Source organism: Rhinatrema bivittatum, chromosome 2 (assembly GCF_901001135.1).
Source record: "Rhinatrema bivittatum chromosome 2, aRhiBiv1.1, whole genome shotgun sequence".
In the NCBI taxonomy this organism is placed as follows: Eukaryota; Metazoa; Chordata; class Amphibia; order Gymnophiona; family Rhinatrematidae; genus Rhinatrema; species Rhinatrema bivittatum.
The window spans coordinates 580,356,267-580,375,129 of record NC_042616.1 but is presented as its reverse complement, the minus strand read 5'-3'; the positions used below and the strand labels follow the sequence as shown (position 1 = coordinate 580,375,129).

The 18,863-nt window shown below is 41.8% G+C and overlaps 1 protein-coding gene across 9 annotated transcripts in view; it reads left to right on the top strand.

The window, feature by feature from the left end:
* PTPRM (protein tyrosine phosphatase receptor type M) overlaps positions 1–18,863 on the top strand; it is a 1,907,823-nt gene that overhangs the window by 1,046,235 nt on the left and 842,725 nt on the right. For all 9 annotated transcript variants that reach the window (XM_029591025.1, XM_029591024.1, XM_029591022.1 and 6 more), the window contains one exon: positions 10,113–10,222. In XM_029591025.1, the coding sequence (XP_029446885.1) occupies positions 10,113–10,222 (110 nt within the window). The remainder of the gene's footprint in view (positions 1–10,112; positions 10,223–18,863) is intronic.

The window sequence follows — 18,863 nt, the reverse complement described above, 5'->3', positions numbered from 1 at the left end:
CCACATTTGCTTTCAGCACACCAGCAACCATCTTCACCTTCCCCATCCCCTACATTATACTATGAACTTTTAACACATGTAAATGACATTTTTGATATTTGTGATTTTAGCAGTTTCCGAGAATATTTATTTATTTATTTATTTAGTACTTTTCTATACCGACTTTCCAATAACAGAATTACTGATCAATTCGGTTTACATTTTGAACAATAACAGTGACAAGTAAATGTCTTACAAAGAACAGGTAAAGTAACTTGGAAATAAATATATGGGGTTAATAACAAAGAAATACAATATACATAATTACAATATACATAGCCTAATGTAGGCAGAGGCAAAAAACATCGGTGTGGGGTTGTGTATAGAATTTACGACTGTCAGGAGGTTGGGTATTGTGTTTTGGACTGCCAAGGAGTAGAAGTTGAATTGAAGAATTCATTGGGAAATTCTTTGTGTTATTCTTTGGGGTATTCGTTGGGGGTTCAAAGAGATATTAGAGTTGATCTTGTCTAGTTCTTGTATAGTTTTCTTGTAGGTTGATGAAAATAACTGAAGTTCTTATATAGTTCTCTTATAGTTTGATATAAAATGACCTAAAGGGGGCCTTGGCAGAGAAAATAATTGAAGATCTTATATAGTTCTCTTATAGTTTGATTTAAAATGACCTAAAGGGGACCTTGGCAGAGATGATTCAGCAGGCTAAAGTTATGGAAAAGCTTGGTGGAAGAGCCAAGTCTTAAGTCGTTTTTTGAAAATAATGGGGCATTGCACTGATTTGAGTTCCGGTGGGAGCGTGTTCCAGAGTTTGGGACCAGCTGTGGAGAATGCTCTTTTGCTTAACGCTGATTTCATTGGTGGTATCTGGAGATTGTTTATGTAGGCTTGTCTCACTGGTCTGGTAGAGGTGTGGAGTTGGAGAGGGATTTTGAGCTTGAGTGGGGCCAGGTTGTGTAATGCTTTGTGTATTGATGAGAGCACTTTGAAGAGTATTCTGAAATTGACGGGTAGCCAGTGTAAGCTTTTTAAAATGGGTGAAATGTGGTCTCTTTTATTGGTCTTGGTTAGGATCCTTGCCGAAGCGTTTTGCAACATCTGTAAAGGTTTTAAGGCGTTTGCGGGGAGGCCTACTAGAAGAGAGTTGCAGTAATCTATTTTCGTGAGTATGATTGCTTGTAGAACCAATCAGAAATCTTGAAAATGGAGGAGTGGTCTATGTCTTTTTAAGACTTGTAATTTGAAGAATCCGTCCTTTACTATATTGTTAATGAGAGCTCTGTAATTCATTTGGTTGTCTAGTATAACTCCTAGATTTCTGACTTGTGGTGATAATGTTAGTTGGGTGGAGAGGTTGGTGCTGGGAAGTGAGTAGGTTCCATCTTGAGAAATGAGTAGGTATTCTGTTTTGTTTAGATTAAGGATAAGATTTAGGCTAGTGAGTAAGTTGTTGATGGCTTGTTGGCATGTATTCCAGAAATCCAGAGTTTTTTGGAGAGTTTCAGTGATAGGGATTAGAATCTGTACATCGTCTGCGTATAAGTAGTGGATGAGATTTAGGTTGAGCAGGAGTTGGCAAAGTGGGAGGAGGTAGATATTGAATAATGTTGGTGAGAGTGACGATCCTTGTGGGACTCCCAAGTCGCAGGTGATTGGTTGAGATTCTTCCTTGCTGACCTTGACTTTATATTGTCTGTTCTTGAGGAACGATTTGAACCAGTTGAGAGCTGTATCTCTAATTCCAATGTCTGACAGACGATCTATTAATGTGTGGTGATTGACCGTATCAAATGCTGCTGATAGGTCTAGGAGGATGAGTAAACAAGGACATTTTTTTTCAAGATTCAGTAATATGGAATCCGTTAAGTAGATTAGGAGGGTTTCTGTGCTTCTGGATTGGCGGAAACCAAACTGGGCTGGAGAGAGAATGTTGTTATCGTTTAGGTATTCTGTGAGTTGTTTATTTACTACTCGTTCAAAGATTTTAGCGATGAAAGGTAGATTAGCTATTGGGCGAAAGTTGGATGGGATATCTGGTGAGAGAAATATCACATATTTAGCTTGTGTAAATCAGCACTTTATTAAACCTGGAAAAAACCAGAAAGATGATTAAAAAACAGGAGTGAACAAATGCATGAGTCCCTAAATCTAGAATTGCAACCTCTTCTATCACCCTTTTTTAATCTCTTTCTTTTCCTGCCTCTTGAACACCATTCTACCCTTTCAAATTCTGCTTCACTAAGAGTATTACTCTTTTATATTTGCTGAGCCATTGCTTGGCTACAGTGCTATGCACTATGCTGCTGGAGTCCAGAGCTTCAAGTGTTCTAACTGGTGGGGGCAGCACAAATGTCAGTGCAGTGTGCAGGTGTTGTGTTCTGACCCAGAAGAATCAATTCTACAAGGGTATCCCCCCTGGTCTCTTGAGAGCCAAATTGAAAGTACTTCCCCTTCTAGCTGTCAGACTACAAGGGAACTAATAGCTAGCTAGATTTATCAAAATGCAATAATTTTTACATGAATAATGCCCATGATAAGGAAAGTGGCTTTGATAATTTTAGAGTTACCACACCACATGCTATATTAGCACTTTATTGCAATGTGTGTGTAGAGAGAGAGAGAGAGAGAGAGAAAACTATATAGATCTCATATTAGTCAACTCTTTATACCACTATAGGAGAGCCAGCTAGTAACTCAAGGTGAGGTGTAGGTGGTGTTCTAGGGGGCAGTTTTACATGCACAATGAGACGTGCGAACAGCACAGTACACATCAGTGAAGATTTGACATGATTTTGAGTGAGGAAAGTCACACAAAGATGAGATTTCTACAATGCTCTCTTGTCCTAGCTTGATAGTACCCTGGTAGAGAGTCTATCAAGCTTAGGCGAGAGAACAAAATCTCATCTTTGTGTGACTTTCCTCACTCCAAATCATGCCAAATCTTCACTGATGTATACTATGCTGTTCGTACGTCTCACTGTGCATGTAAAATTAGCTCCAAAACCCTAGACCACCATCAAAACCTTATCTCGAGTTAGTAGCTGGCCCTCCTATAGTGGTATTAACAGTTGACTACTATGTCTACCACCGCAGAGGCTCTCTTTCTCTACTCCACTCCTCTCTCTCTCCTTGCCTGAAAATGCCCAAAACTTAATTTGTAACATTTATCATAAATACCACTTTAGGCTATTTCCAGCATTAAAAATGTGCAATGACATGCATTACACTATCACACAGTGCAATAATGGCCCTCATTTTCATTGATCCCACTCAAACCCCTCCCCATTCCCACCCCTTTAAATACATTTTAAAAATTTCCATTTGTGCCACACGTTGCTATAAATATCACGTGCTTTATTGTGTTACCCGCAGTTGGTAGGGCCCTAACACCCACAATCACACCATAACACATTTTGATAAATGACCCTGCATTATTTTGTTCAAATAAAACATCCTTGGAGAGATGGGACAGTGAAAGAGAATATGGAAAAGGCTGAACAGAAATAAAATGTGCAGCCTCTGAAAATTAAATTCTGTAAAGGAAATGATGGAAAAGGTTCAAGCTGCAGAAAAATTAAGAAAAGTACACTAATGCAGAAAACATAGGGGAGGGGAAAAAGTTATGAGGTTTTGATATTAGAGAAAGTGAGAGCTGTTGAAAAGTGACTGGGGTAAATAACATCAGTAGGGCTTTTCAGCGACAGAACATAGTAGTCAACAGTTTTTCAACAAGTAATCAGCTGTGGGCGGAGGATGGGTATTTCACATCTGTGCCCTTCTGTTGCCCTTCATAGAAACATAGAAATGACGGCAGAAGAAGACCAAACGGCCCATCCAGTCTGCCCACCAAGCTTTCGCACTTTTTTTTTTTTCATTCACATACTTATCTGTTTCTCTTGGCTCTTAGTAACCTTTTTTTATTCTATTTCCCTTCCACCCCCGCCATTAATGTAGAGAGCAGTGTTGGAACTGCATCTTAGTGAAATAGCTTAATTTAGTTAGGGGTATTAACCACCACAATAAGCAAGCTATACCGATGCTTATCTGTTTATCCAGACTATGTAATTCAGTCCTTGTTGATTGTTGCCTGAATATAGATCCACCTTTCTTCATTCCCCCTTGCCGTTGAAGCAGAGAGCTATGCTGGCTTTGCATTGAAAGTGAAATATCAGACTTGCTCCCCTGCAGTGGAAGTAGAGGGCTATGCTGGATATGCATGAATTGTCAAAATTTCCTCCCCTGCCGTTGAAGCAGAGAGCTATGCTGGATATGTGTGAAGTGTCAAACTTCCTCCCCTGCCATTGAAGCAGAGAGTTATGCTGGATTTGCGATGAAAGTGAAGTATCAGGTATTTTTTTGGTTTGGGGTAGTAACCGCCGTAACAAGCAAACTACTCCCCTGCTTTTATGTGACTGCAAATCCTTTTTTCCACCTTTCCTCTTGTCATTGAAGCATAGAGCAATGTTGAGTCGCATTGTTGAATAAGGATATTCATCTCCAAGTAGTAGCCATCATTCCCTCAAGCCACCCCCATGCCTCTTCTCTTCATTCACATCTTCTAGACTTTATGGATCCACAGTATTTATCTCACGCCCCTTTGAAATCCTTCACAGTTTTGGTCTTCACCACTTCCTCTGGAAGGGCGTTCCAGGTATCCACCACCCTCTCCGTGAAGAAATACTTCCTGACATTGGTTCTGAGTCTTCCTCCCTGGAGTTTTAAATCGTGACCCCTGGTTCTGCTGATTTTTTTGCAATGGAAAAGGTTTGTTGTTGTCTTTGGATCATTAAAACCTTTAAAGTATCTGAAAGTCTGTATCATATCACCCCTACTCCTCCTTTCCTCCAGGGTGTGCATATTTAGATTCTTCAATCTCTCCTCGTAAGTCATTTGATGAAGACCCTCCACCTTTTTGGTCACCCTTCTCTGGACCGCCTCCATCCTGTCTCTGTCCCTTCGGAGATACGGTCTCCAGAAATGAACACAGTACTCTAGGTGAGGCCTCACCAAGGACCTGTACAAGGGGATAATCACTTCCCTTTTCTTACTCGATATTCCTATCTTTGCAGTCCAGCATTCTTCTGGCTTTAGCTATCGCCTTGTCACATTGTTTCGCCGTCTTCAGATCATTAGACACTATCACCCCAAGGTCTCTCTCCTGCCCCGTGCACATCAGCCCTTCTCCCCCCATCGAATACAGTTCTTCCGGATTTCCACACCCCATATACAAGACTCTGCACTTCTTGGCATTTAATCTCAGCTGCCATATCTTCGACCACTCTTCCAGTTTCCTTAAATCCCGTCTCATTCTCTCCACTCCTTCCGGCATGTCCACTCTGTTGCAGATCTTAGTGTCATCCGCAAAAAGACAAACCTTACCTTCTATCCCGTCCGCAATGTCACTCACAAAGATATTGAACAGGACCGGTCCCAACACCGACCCTTGCGGCACTCCGCTCAACACCGCTCTCTGTTCAGAGTAAGTTCCATTTACCATCACACATTGTCTTCTGTCCATCAACCAGTTTGCAATCCAGGTCACCTCCTTGGCACTCACTCCTAACCTTCTTATTTTATTCACCAGTCTCCTGTGCGGAACCGTATCAAAAGCTTTGCTGAAGTCCAAGTAGATGACATCGAGTGCTCTTCCTTGATCCAATTCCTTGGTTACCCAATCAAAAAAAGTCAATCAGATTTGTCTGACAGGATCTTCCCCTGGTGAATCCATGCTGCCTCTGGTCCAGCAATCCTCCTGACTGTAGATAGCTCACTATTCCTTCTTTTAACAGTGACTCCATTACTTTTCCCACCACCGAGGTGAGGCTAACCGGTCTGTAATTACCAGCCTCTTCTCTGTTTCCACTCTTGTGAAGCGGGATCACCACCGCTCTTCTCCAGTCACTCGGCACCACTCCTGTTTCTAGGGATCTATTGAACAGGTCACACAGCGGACCCGCCAGCACATCTCTGAGCTCCCTCAGAATCCTGGGATGAACCTCCTCAGGCCCCATGGCTTTGTCCACTTTCAGTTTCCTCAGCTCTTCCCATACATTCTCTACTGTAAATTGAGTTACATCTACTCCAGTCCCCTCTAGTTTGTTAACTAGCAACGGTCCTTCTCCAGGGTCTTCTTTAGTGAACACAGAATTGAAGTATTTGTTTAATACTTCTGCCATTTCTTCGTCTCTCTCCACACATTGATCCTTTTCACCTTTCAATTTCACTATACCACTTTGAACTTTTCTCCTTTCTCTGATGTATCTGAAAAATGTTTTGTCACCTCTCTTAATCTCTTTGGCAATTCTGTCTTCTGCTTGACTTTTTGCCACCTTGATTACTTTCTTTGTCTCCCTCAGTGCTACCAGATATTCTTCTTTGTGCGCCTCCTTTTGGGATCTTTTATATTTCTTGAACGCTGTTCTTTTAGCCTTTATTTTGTCAGACACCTCCTTGGAGAACCACATAGGTTTCATTTTTCTTTTTCTTTTCTTTACTTTTCTAACATATAGATTAGTTGCCTTGGTAATTGCTCCTTTTAGTTTGGTCCACTGTTGTTCCACATCTCTCTCGTTCTCCCAGCCTGCTAGTTCTTCCTCCAGGTACTTCCCCATTTCATCAAAGTCCGTGTTTTTGAACTGCAAAACTCGGGTTCATGTGCTTCTTTTCCATATCCTTTTTGTGAATATCGTTTCTCAGTCACAGTGCTGGCGATGTGTCTATCCTGTTTTTGGTGTTGCAAAAGACTTGCAGTGAATTAAACTGGATATATTTGAACTTCCAGCCCTTGCAGAAACAAAATGACTGTATATTTGTCCCTTCTGCAGGTTATATTTCTGAAAAAGCAGAGGGAGCCACAGAGAAGCCCTACTACTTAGTTAGTGTATTTAATCAGCGTTGTCTTATAAAGAGCGTTGCTAGCTACTGTATTATAAGGCTTTAAAACTATGAGGGGGCAAGGGTGACAACTATACAGAATGTAGGTTTTATTATGGTCAACTTGTTCATCAACAGCACAAAAAAAACCTAATCTGAAATTCATTAAACCTGTAACCATCTCACATTGGAAATGTAAACTCAAGCACATAAATTTGGCAGGATTGAGAGAGTTAGAAAAATAACTAAAAAAAAAAACAGTGAAGAAACAAGGCAGAGTGAAAATATGCTGAAAGGCAAAAACCTTCAGTCCAAATAAGTATAAATAATTTGTCTCAGTTCAGAGGCATGCCTCTGGTCACTGAGAATGGTCTAAGCTTTAGATCGTGTGTTCTGTTACTTTCTAATAACATAGTTACAAAGCAAATGTGAAGCTGAAACAAAAGCCATCAAGTTCAAAGCAAAGCAGAAAAAAAAAATAGTGGCTGTGCAAAACATTTAAAGCAGACTGAAAAAAAACTACTATACATATGAAACTTTCTGCAGGGAGCACTAAAGTACCTGCATTTTAGAGAGACATTAAAATACTTTTAAATTTTATAAACAATATAAGTAATGTGCCCTGTGTATTACAGACCCCTGGGACTGAGCCTTATCCCGACCCAGTAATGTTCCTTTCAGTTGCTCCCAATGGACAGGCCACTGTGAGATCACCTGCGGGAGCCATGTAGGCAATACCTACTGTGCGGTTGCCACCAAAGAGACAAACCTAAGTTGTCCCTGTGGGAGTGACTGGGAAGACTGGAGGATTGAGATTTATGTAATAGTCTTTAGAAGTAGTTGTTTGGCTTTTAGATATTACGTAGTTGTGGGGAATTGCTTATTATTGTTATTATATGAATCATTTGAACAGTCAGATTAGCAGCTCTATCTTCCTAGTGAGAGTATGATGGGGTCGAGCTATGGTTCTTGAATGTTAATGTACATAGATTTTTATTGCTAAATATATGTATTTTATTGATGTTTTCTTTTATTATGATTTTTTAATGCATTGTAGTCCGCTTTAGGTTACATTTGTTCAAGGAAGGCGGTATATAAATGTAACATAACAGGTATGAAGGAAGGGGATTGGATAGTTCAGAGAATTTCTTGGTTTATAGAGGGTTTTTTTTGATCTGATACTAACTGTAAGGTCTTAATTTAGAACTTTTTTGCCAAAAATCTAGAAAAATAAGAAACTGACTTAACAATTCTGTTTTGATTCAAAATTGCTTCATTAGATTAAGTTTCTGAATCAAGGAAAATATTTACTAATATTTTTAAAGAATTGTTCTTCCCTAAACCGGTTTCCCTGCCCCTCATTTCCCCATATTCATGCTCACAGACGCACACACTTTAAAAAAACAAAATAAAAAACATATGGTAATATAGAGCTATGATTCAAAATTTTTGTTTGTGTTTGTTCCTTTAATGAGGTGGCAGCAGTTTACCCATTGTCAGAAGAGCTCTGGCACACTCACCCTCCCTCCCCTCATCCTGGCACATAGGAGTTTACAGGGAAAAGTATCCCAGAATACTGCAGAATTATTTGTTTCCCTGCATCACATCCCATCCAGCAGCTCCGTAACAATTATTTTCCCTGGAACTGAGTACACAATATAAGAAGAAACTGGTGTTGCTTCTAGAGTATCTGACTATTTAATACTATCACTGCTTGCAAACTTGGCCATATGTACAGTCAGATGAGTGGAGCAAGGCAAGTGGCTCCGATGAGTCAAACTTATACAGTGACAAATCTTAACAGTCACACAGACCAGCAGTAACAAACTATTAGCTGTATTTATGCATTGGTCGTAAAATATTTCACCTCGGGACAAACAAAATTCTGAAAGTAAACATGGTATCTTAATGATTTTATGTGTTCTAGATATAAGCCAAAAGTGAGTAGACTCAGATGTAACATAAGGAATCATTTTTTTTCATAGAAATTATGTTATAGTAGAAGTTAAGAAAGCATAGGACAAATGCAGAGGATCCTTAGTGGGGAAGCAGCGGTAAAGTCAGAGACCAGAAAAAAGTAAAAAAAAAAAAAGAAAAGAGGGAAATCAAAAACATAATATTTAAACCAACATGGTCAGCAGAATATCAAAGAATAGCTAAGAGAAAGGTGTCAGCAAGCCTGACGGCAGGTCCAAAAATTGGACTGCCCAGTCAGTTCAATCATTCACCTTAAAAGTTCATCAAAAGAACAAAGAAAATTTGCAATATTTGTTCTTGGACATATGACAACACTCGGATGATTTTTCATACAAGCTTACCCCTGAAGAAACTTACTTAGCGAAACACTGGCTGTGTTGGGCTTTTTTCTAGGTTAAACATTGGGACTGTTGCGATTCTTTTATATGCTTGAAAAAAATTCTTTATAAAACAATTTCTTTGTTTTATTTATTAACTTTTAAGGTGAATGATTGAACTGACCGGGTGATCCAGTTTCTGTCATGCTGACAGGCTTGCTGATACCTTTCTCTTAGCTATTCTTTGATTTTCTGCTGACCATATTGGTTTACATTTTTTGTTTTTTGGTTTCCCCCTTTCTACTTTTTTCTGATATTTTCACTAGGGTTACCTGAGGCTCTCACAGTGATTTGAAAGTCAGAGACCAAGCAGGAATTGTGTTGTTGCAGTCAGGAGAGAAAACAGGCAGACTAGGTGGGTCTAATGGTATTTTATCTGCTCAGTCTGTATGTATGTTACCAACTGGATCACTAAAATAAACTGGTAATATTGTTTAAACACAGTATATTAAAAAAAAGTCACTGAAGTAGTTTATTAATGGAGCATGATAGTGCTATACCATTTTTTGTAAGTGCATAGCAAAAGAAATTGTGTGTCTGCACATTTTTCCTAGAGAAATGAGAAAGGCGTAGTTCACAATGAACTACACCTTTCAGAATGGACTAGCTTGCATGCTTTTCATTCTGTCAGAAATATGCAGCTAGTGGTATTCAGTGATGGGTATCAGAAGGTTATATAAATACAAGAGAGGAAAGAATATGAGGCACAAAGATCATGCAAGATCTGTTGACCAGTAATATAAAAAATGATTGCATCTGTGAGATGTAAACTGTGATGTTATATGTCAGAACAAGTATTTGAAAACTGATAGGGCTATTGCGAGACTTTTATAATTTACATGACATTTATTATCTTTTTTTCTAATGCTTGTGTTCTTTTCCTGCCATCAGTCCCAAGTGCTGTACCTCTTGAATCCATCCAAGGGAGTACTTATGAAGAGAAGATCTTTCTCCAGTGGAGGGAGCCAGCTCAGACATATGGTGTAATCACTTTATATGAGGTAAATGTCAAATACATTTTCTTTTTAGTTTTCCACCTATATATTGAATTTAAGTAATATATTTTAAGATGTTATAAGAATGCTTCACTTTGTTGTATTTGTTGATATGGCAAAATGCTGAGAAAATATTTCCTCAAGATTTATATTAACCCTTTGAGTGGGTTAAGCCAGTGAGTCTCAATCCAATCCTCAAGTACCCACTAGCCACCTTACTTTTCAAAATATTCACAATGAAAGTGCATTAAAAAGATTTGCATGCACTACCCCTGTTGAATGTGCGGCATGGTACTATAATTCAGACCCCTCTTCCCATGAGTTTGTATTTGTGTGGGGCTTGGACAGTGCATGGACAGTGAGTGCAGCTCAGGTTGTCTAATAAAATTAGGCACTCACAGTCTGCTGGCAGTCTCCTGCTACAAGAAAAAAAACAAAAAACATAAAAGGGAACTGTCTGCAGGTGCTAAAGACTTGATTCACTGTGGCAGAACCCGATGTTACAGGGTTAAACCTTAGGATCAAGAAGCCTCCCCACTCCCTTCCTGATGATGCCCTAGCAGAGGTGCTGTGAATTGGGAGCTCAAGAGATATCCAAGCAAGCAGAGCTAGAAGAAAAAGGGCATGCTTTTGAGTTCATTTTTGTCACATGGGCTGTGAGCCATTTGCCAGGGTCAGGAGGCCTAAGGAAGGACTTAGAGCTTGAGCAGAGAGAAAAGAAAGGACGAACAGTAGATTTGGGGAGTATCCAGACAAAGAAGATAACTGTGTTGGGGGATACAAGTGAAGCTGCAGAGAAGCTCCTCCTCCCTTAAATGTACCCACCCCTTATAAATACTTCAGTATTTACCATATATTACAGAAGAGGTTGTTTTTAGGTGTGTTTTATATGGGGGGAGGGGGAGGGTACAGTTAAGGGTGTGTGAATGGGGTTGAATGCATGTGGGAATATAATGTAGGATGTCATTTTAAGTGACTTTACTGGGTCTGGCATGTCCAATGGGTAAAGTATAAGTAAACTGTATGATATGTATGTATTAAATTAAGATTGTAATAAATGGTGGTATAATATGTTTAAACATTTGAATATGAATAAAAGTTTATAGAAGTAATATAGTCTTTGGCATGTATGTATTAAAAAGATTGTATTGATAGTCATAAATACTGTTTGGCGTATATGGCCTATTTGAGCATTGGGTAACACATGGTGTGTAAACTGTTTGTGACCTATATATATATATATTATTGTGAATAGGGGTACATTTTTGTCTCTCTTATAATTATGGACAATAAAATCCTGGGTGGAACATGAACATTTCAAGGCATGACCAAGAGATGTGCATTCCCAAATTCCCTGTTGAAAATGTTTACTTCTGCTAGAGACAAGGTGCAAGTTTAAAAAATAAAAAAACTAGCCATACCTGAGGGGATTTAGGGGTCTGGGGTAACTGTGAGGAGTGTAAGCTATTCAACCAGGGGGGGGGGGGGGGGGTTGGAGGACCTAACTCTTAACTGAGTGAACTGGTGAAACTGGCAATGGCATGGAACCATGCTCCTTTTAAGATTCCCGGACTTAAATGTGGTAAAAGCAGGATTTGCATGCCTATTTAAAATTAGGTGCCCAGGTACGCACATGCAGGCTGTTTTATACCATGTGTGCATATATGCATGCAAGTTATTAAATGGCCACGTCCCTTGGCATGTGCTGGAGCACACACACCAATGTGCGCCCGCGTGCTGGTATGAAACTTAGTGCACCAGTGCTAAAAGTTGCCCCTTGGGTTTTGGTAAAGGTATAGTTCCATTGCAGAGAGCAGGCTAAACAGGCCTCTAGCAGACTGCTTCTTGCATTACAAAATGTTTATTGCTATTTCTGAACTTTTTTCCCCAGGCTTTTAGAAAGTAACAGCTTGACATTGCTTTACCTTTATATTTACTGTTCTTTTGCCTTGCTGTTCTTGTTTCATTGTTGATATTAAATATTTGCAGTGTTCTGCCTTTTCCTTGTTGCATTTATTACTCAAATTACCAGTTAAACCTAAAAACAAAGGGGTTAATATTTAGCTGCTAAGTGGCTAGTTAAGTTAGCCAGATACCCATATCTGGCTAACTTTACGGGGATATTCAGCGGCACGGATATGCTGCTGAATATACCCGGATAAGTTACAGTTAGCTGGATATGTGGTATCTGGCTAACTTTAGACCTGCCAATGGATCATTTAGAGATAGCCGGTTAACTTAACTGGCTAACGGAGCTCCTCTCCGAAGCCTACCTCCTGCCCCAGGAATGACCCTGACTTACCCGGCTAAATTCTAGCCAGATAACAAATTATCTGGCTAGAATTTAGCTGGGTAAGCATTTTAAAAATGCAGTTAAGCCATTTAGATGAATAACTTTCCTGTTAACCATCTAATTGCCTTTCCTGTACATACCCAGTTCAGTCCAGACCAGTGGGTTATGCATTCCCACCAGCAGGAGTCAGAGAACAAAGATGCGAGGCACTGGTATCCCAAGTGTGCCACCTGCAGCTCATCAGCATTTCTCTGACTCCAGCAGATGGTACATAAGAACATGCCATACTGGGTCAGACCAAGGGTCCATCAAGCCCAGCATCCTGTTTCCAACAGTGGCCAATCCAGGCCATAAGAACCAGGCATGTACCCAAAAACTAAGTCTTTTCCATGCTACTGTTGCTAGTAATAGCAGTGGCTATTTTCTAAGTCAACCTAATTAAAAGCAGGTAATGGACGTCTCCTCCAAGAACTTATCCAATCCTTTTTAAAACACAGCTACACTAACTGCACTAACCACATCATCTGGCAACAAATTCCAGAGTTTAATTGTGTGTTGAGTGAAAAAGAACTTTCTCTGACTGGTTTTAAATGTGCCACATGCTAACTTCATGGAGTGCTCCCCTAGTCTTTCTATTATCCGAAAGAGTAAATAACCGATTCACATTAACGCGTTCTAGACCTCTCATGATTTTAAACACCTCTATGATATCCCCCCTCAGCTATCTCTTCTCCAAGCTGAAAATTCCTAATCTTTTTAGTCTTTCCTGATAGGGGAGCTGTTCCATTCCCTTTATCATTTTGGTTGCCTTTCTCTGTACCTTCTCCATCGCAACTATATCTTTTTTGAGATGCAGCGACCAGAATTGTACACAGTATTCAAGGTGCAGTCTCACCATGGAGCGATACAGAGGCATTATGACATTTTCTGTTTTATTCAGCATTCCCTTTCTAATAATTCCCAACATTCTGTTTGCTTTTTTGACTGCTGCGGCACACTGAGCCAACAATTTCAATATATTATCCATTATGACACCTAGATCTCTTTCCTGGGTGGTAGCTACTAATATGGAACCTAACATTGTGTAATTATAGCATGGGTTATTTTTCCTTATATGTATCACCTTGCACTTATCCACATTAAATTTCATCCACCATTTGGATGCCCAATTTTCCAGTCTCAGAAGGTCTTCCTGCAATTTATCACAATCTGCTTGTGATTTAATTACTCTGAACAATTTTGAATCATCTGCAAATTTGATTACCTCACTCGTATTTCTTTCCAGATCATTTATAAATATATTGAAAAGTATGGGTCCCAATACAGATCCCTGAGGCACTCCACTGCCCACTCCCTTCCACTGAGAAAATTGTCCATTTAATCCTATTCTCTGTCTCCTGTCTTTTAGCCAGTTTGCAATCCACGAAAGGACATCGCCACCTATCCCATGACTTTTTACTTTTCCTAGAAGCCTCTCATGAGGAACTTTGTCAAACGCCTTCTGAAAATCCAAGTATACTACATCTACCGGTTCACCTTTATCTACATGTTTATTAACTCCTTCAAAAAGGTGAAGCAGATTTGTGAGGCAAGACTCTCCTTGGGTAAAGCCATGCTTTCTAAATGTTCTGTGTTTTTGATATTCAGAACACTTTCTACTATTTTTCCTGGCACTGAAGTCAGGCTAACTGGTCTGTAGTTTTCCGGATCACCCCTGGAGCCCTTTTTAAATATTGGGCTTATATTAGCCACCCTCCAGTCTTCAGGTACAATAGATGATTTTAATGATAGGTTACAAATTTTTACTAATAGGTCTGAAATTTCATTTTTTAGTTCCTTCAGAACCCTGGGGTGTATGCCATCCGGTCCAGGTGATTTACTACTCTTCAGTTTATCAATCAGGCCTATCACATCTTCTAGGTTCACCGTGATTTGGTTCAGTCCATCTGAATCATTACCCATGAAAACCTTGTCTAATATGGGTATCTCCCCAACATCCTCTTCAGTAAACACTGTAGTGGGCAATAACGAAGCACAGATATTCCAACAGGTTCCATACAATTTATCAGGCTTGCGGTGCCCTATCAAGAAGTCGAGATGCTCTAACTGCAAAAGTAAAGCCATGCGCTGGAACCAGGCCACCCAAATAAATTTATCTTTGGATGGCTGGGATCGGCAGAGCAGGCCTGCGGACTAGACAAAAGAAACTTCCCTTAGGGAGGTATCGGAACATCAGTACATTGGGAAATAACATCAGATACAGTAGTCCAGAAGGGCCGCAAGGTGTGGCATTGGTAAAGGCGATGCACTAGCGTCCCCTCAGCCCGACCACATTTGATACAAAGAGGAGAGTCTATACTCCCCATCTTGAAACGACAAACTTCATCGCAGTATATATGATGTAGGATTTTGAATTGTACTTCGCGTAGACCTATGTCCGCCACTTGTCGATACACAGCATCAAAGCAGCGCGCCAAATATTGCACCGTAATAGGCGCATCAAGAATGCCAGTCCATTTAGTCACCAGATAGTCCAAACGACTGTCCATCTGCATTGTCCGTCCTATTTTGGCTCAGCCAGCCATAGAATTAGCAAGATTAGCCGTGTCCAAAACCTTAGTGGCAAAAGCTGATTCCTTCCCCACAACATCAAGTGTCCATTTGAAAGATGATAAGTAGTGGCAGGTTTGTAGGCATGCAAAGAACTGGTTGGCAGACAATCGGTAATTTTTAACCAAGGTAGCAAAGTCCAACATTACATAGGTATCATGGTCATAAAAATGAAAAGCGTACACAACGCCTTTACGTGCCCAAAACTGAAACAGAGCCCCACAATCCCTCACAGGTGTAAAACCCACATTTCCCAATAAGGGCAAGAGCAGTGAAGTTACCCCGTCCATGCCACCTTGCATGTGAAGCCATAGCCATGCATGAATGCAAGGAGTCAATAGTACCCTAGGGTAGTCTAACGTATGACATACAGTCGCACGCATCTGAATAAGGCTCAGCGGTGACCAGGGTTCACAGTATTATAATCCCCCGTTAGCCACTCCTCCACAATTCATAATTGATAAGCGGCATTGTAAAGCCAGAAATCCGACAGACCATATCCTCCCTTATCCTGGGGATATGTCATGGACGCATAACTGAGATGTGCTCTCTTCCCCTTCCACAAAAAGTTTTGTAGCGCTGCATACAAACGCTTGTGATCCCCCACCCGCAACCAACATGGGAGCTTATGTAAAACATAGAGGGGCAGATTTTAAAAGGGTTACGCCCGTAACCCTTAAACCCCCCCTGCGCGCGCAGAGCCTATTTGCATAGGCTCGGCGGTGCGCACAAGCCCCGTATGTCCCGGGGCTTGCAAAAAATGGATGGGGCGTGGGCGGGGCCATGGGCCAGGGGTGCATCCGGGGGCGGGGTGGCGGTCCAGGGGCATGGCCGAGTGCCCCGACACAACGGCCTGTCAGAATCTGCCGCGCCGGCAAACAGCCGGCGAGCGCAATTTACGTCTGCCAGAGGCAGGCGTACCTCAACAAAATAAGGTGGGGGGGAGAGGGTTAGATAGGGGAAGGGAGGGAAAGGTGGAGTGGGGGGGGGAACAAAAAAAAAAGTTCCCTCCAAGGTCACTCCGATTTCAGAGCGGCCTTGGAGGGAATGGGGAAAGCCATCGGGCCTTCCGTAGGGCTCGGCGCACGCAAGGTGCACATGTGTGCACCCCCTTGCGTGCGGCAGCGCACGCATGTTATAAAATCGGGTGTACATTTGTGCGCGCCGAGTAGCACGCACAAATGTACCTCCCGTGCGTAATTTTAAAAATCTGCCCCAGAGGATCTTGGGGGTTATCACCATTTTAACTAGAGCACATCTGCCAAAAAGGGACAGAGGAAGAGAGCGCCAGCTCTCCAATTGCAGTGTCATCTTTCCCAGGAGACTAGTAACATTAAAGTCATACAGGCACCCCAGATCCCTGGAGACCCAAATTCCCAGGTACTTCAGCTTATCAGGTGCCCACTTGAGGGGAAATGGGCCATCCCAAGAGTTTTGCAGCCAGGGTTCCAAAGCCAGGGCTTCCGACTTCCCAAAATTAATCTCAAGACCTGCCACCCCTTGAAACATATCAAAAAGATCAATAATCAGTGGAATGCTGATATGAGGTCGACCCACAAAAAGCAAGATGTCATCCGCAAATATTGCAATTTTAAGAGGATATTGGCCAACACTAAGCCCCCAAAATTGTCGGTCGCCCCGTAGCCGAAAAGCCAAGGGCTCCAAGACTAAAACAAATAGCAGTGGCGAAAGGGAACAGCCCTGGCATACTCCACAATGCAAGTCATAAGAGGGGGTTGGCACCTCATTTACCAAAATGCTGGCGCTAGGATTGCTATATAAAATCTTCACCCATTGCAAGAATTGGCCCGCAAAGCCATACTGACACAGTGCCCAAAGCAAATAGTCCAAGGACAATGAGTCAAAGGTATTTTCGGCATCCAAACTAAGTATCGCGGCTTCCACCCCAGCAGGATAGCTGAGAGATGCTACCAAGCGGGGCACATTGCGTACCCCTTGCAGGCCTCATATAAATCCTGTCTGATCACTGTGAACTATGGAGGGGAGTACATCACTAAGCCGCGCGGCCAATATGGCGGCTAACATTTTAATATTAATATTAAGTAAGGAAATAGGTCTAAAGGAACCCACTTCCAACGGGTGCTTGCCTGGCTTTGGGACAACAACTAAGACCGAATGGTTCAGGGCCAGTGACAGGGCATCCGGCTCCAGCATTTCATTATAAAATTGCTGGAGGGGCATGAGCAAGGCAAATTTTAAGATCTTATAAAACTCCGACCCAAACCGATCTTGGCCTGAAGCCTTTCCCAGTTTGAGTTTCTGGATTACCGCATAAACCTCTTGGTCACTAATGGGGAATGCGAGCGTCTGGAATAGGGCCTCCCTAGTGGCCTGGTCTCTAGGAGTTGTCGCATATACGTTTTGATAATATTCCAGGAATCTGTCTGAGATAGCCGCCGGGGTCAACCTATGGACACCCGAACAATCTTTGATACCTGCAATAACTTTCTTCTGAGCTCAGGGTCGCACCAAGTGGGCCAAGAGCTGACTCGCTCTATTCCCAAACTTATAAAGCTGGTACTGATATTATTTAAGAGATTTGGAGGCCCGCTGGTGTAGCAAGCAGTTTGTATCCTGGAGTTGATCAACTTGACCCTTAGCTTCTGGAGTCATATCAGCCACATGGCACTGTTGCGCCGCCTTAAGGACCTGTGTTAGTCGCAGTATCTCAGCGTTGCATTGGCGATTTACCCGGGCTACATATGCTATAATCTCCCCCCGCATAACTGCCTTCCCTGCCTCCCACAAGGTGGCTGAGGATATACCAGGAGTAGAGTTAACCCGCACATACACCTTCCAGCGAGCCTGCAGATGACCATGAAATGCCGCATCCAAATATAGGTCCGGACGCATGTGCCATGAAAACAGGGGTTTTGTACCCGGATCACATTTAAGCAAAACAGTGACTGGGGCATGATCAGAGATGGACCTAACGCCTATACTCGCCTCTTCCACCCTGGCAAACCACTTGTCAGAAACAAGCAGATAATCCAGTCATGAATACGCTTGGTGTGGGTTAGAATAAAAGGTAACGTCAAGCTCTCCCGGATGCAAAATTCACCACACATCGAGAAGCTGTAACTCACTGCACAGAAAATGAACCCCCAAATGCTGATCTTTAAGCGCAGCAAGTTTAGGCAGCTTGCAGTCCAACTGTTTATTTGCCACCACATTCGGATCTCCACCAACCACCAAAATATGGTCAGAGAAATCAGTCAGTAACCCCACCAACTGTGAAAAAAAACCCCTGGGAATAGATACTGGGGCCATAAACATTACAGAAGGCTATCTTTTGGCGATTTAAATCCCCGGCTGCAATCACATACCGACCTTCCTTATGGCAAACTCTAGTGAGCTGGAATGGCAAGTGCTTGTGAATGAGGATGGCTACCCCCCTTCCTGCGTGCCAAATAGGAGGAGTAGATGCATTGACCCACCCACTCTTTTTTAAGTTTACGATGCACTTCAACGTTCAGATGGGTTTCTTGAAGGAAAACAGCTTGACACTTCATACGATGGAACATAGTTAATACTTGTTTCCGCTTAACAGGGGAGTGTATGCCATCCCCATTCAAAGTGGTAACCTTAACCGTTGCCAATCCACTCAACAGCAATAAGGAGGTATTTGCATAGCCGTCACAGAGGGCGCTGACGACTGAAAATTCCCTGCCTCGTGGTCCCCCAGCCTAGGCCATGAGAGTACAGAATTGCATATATAACAAA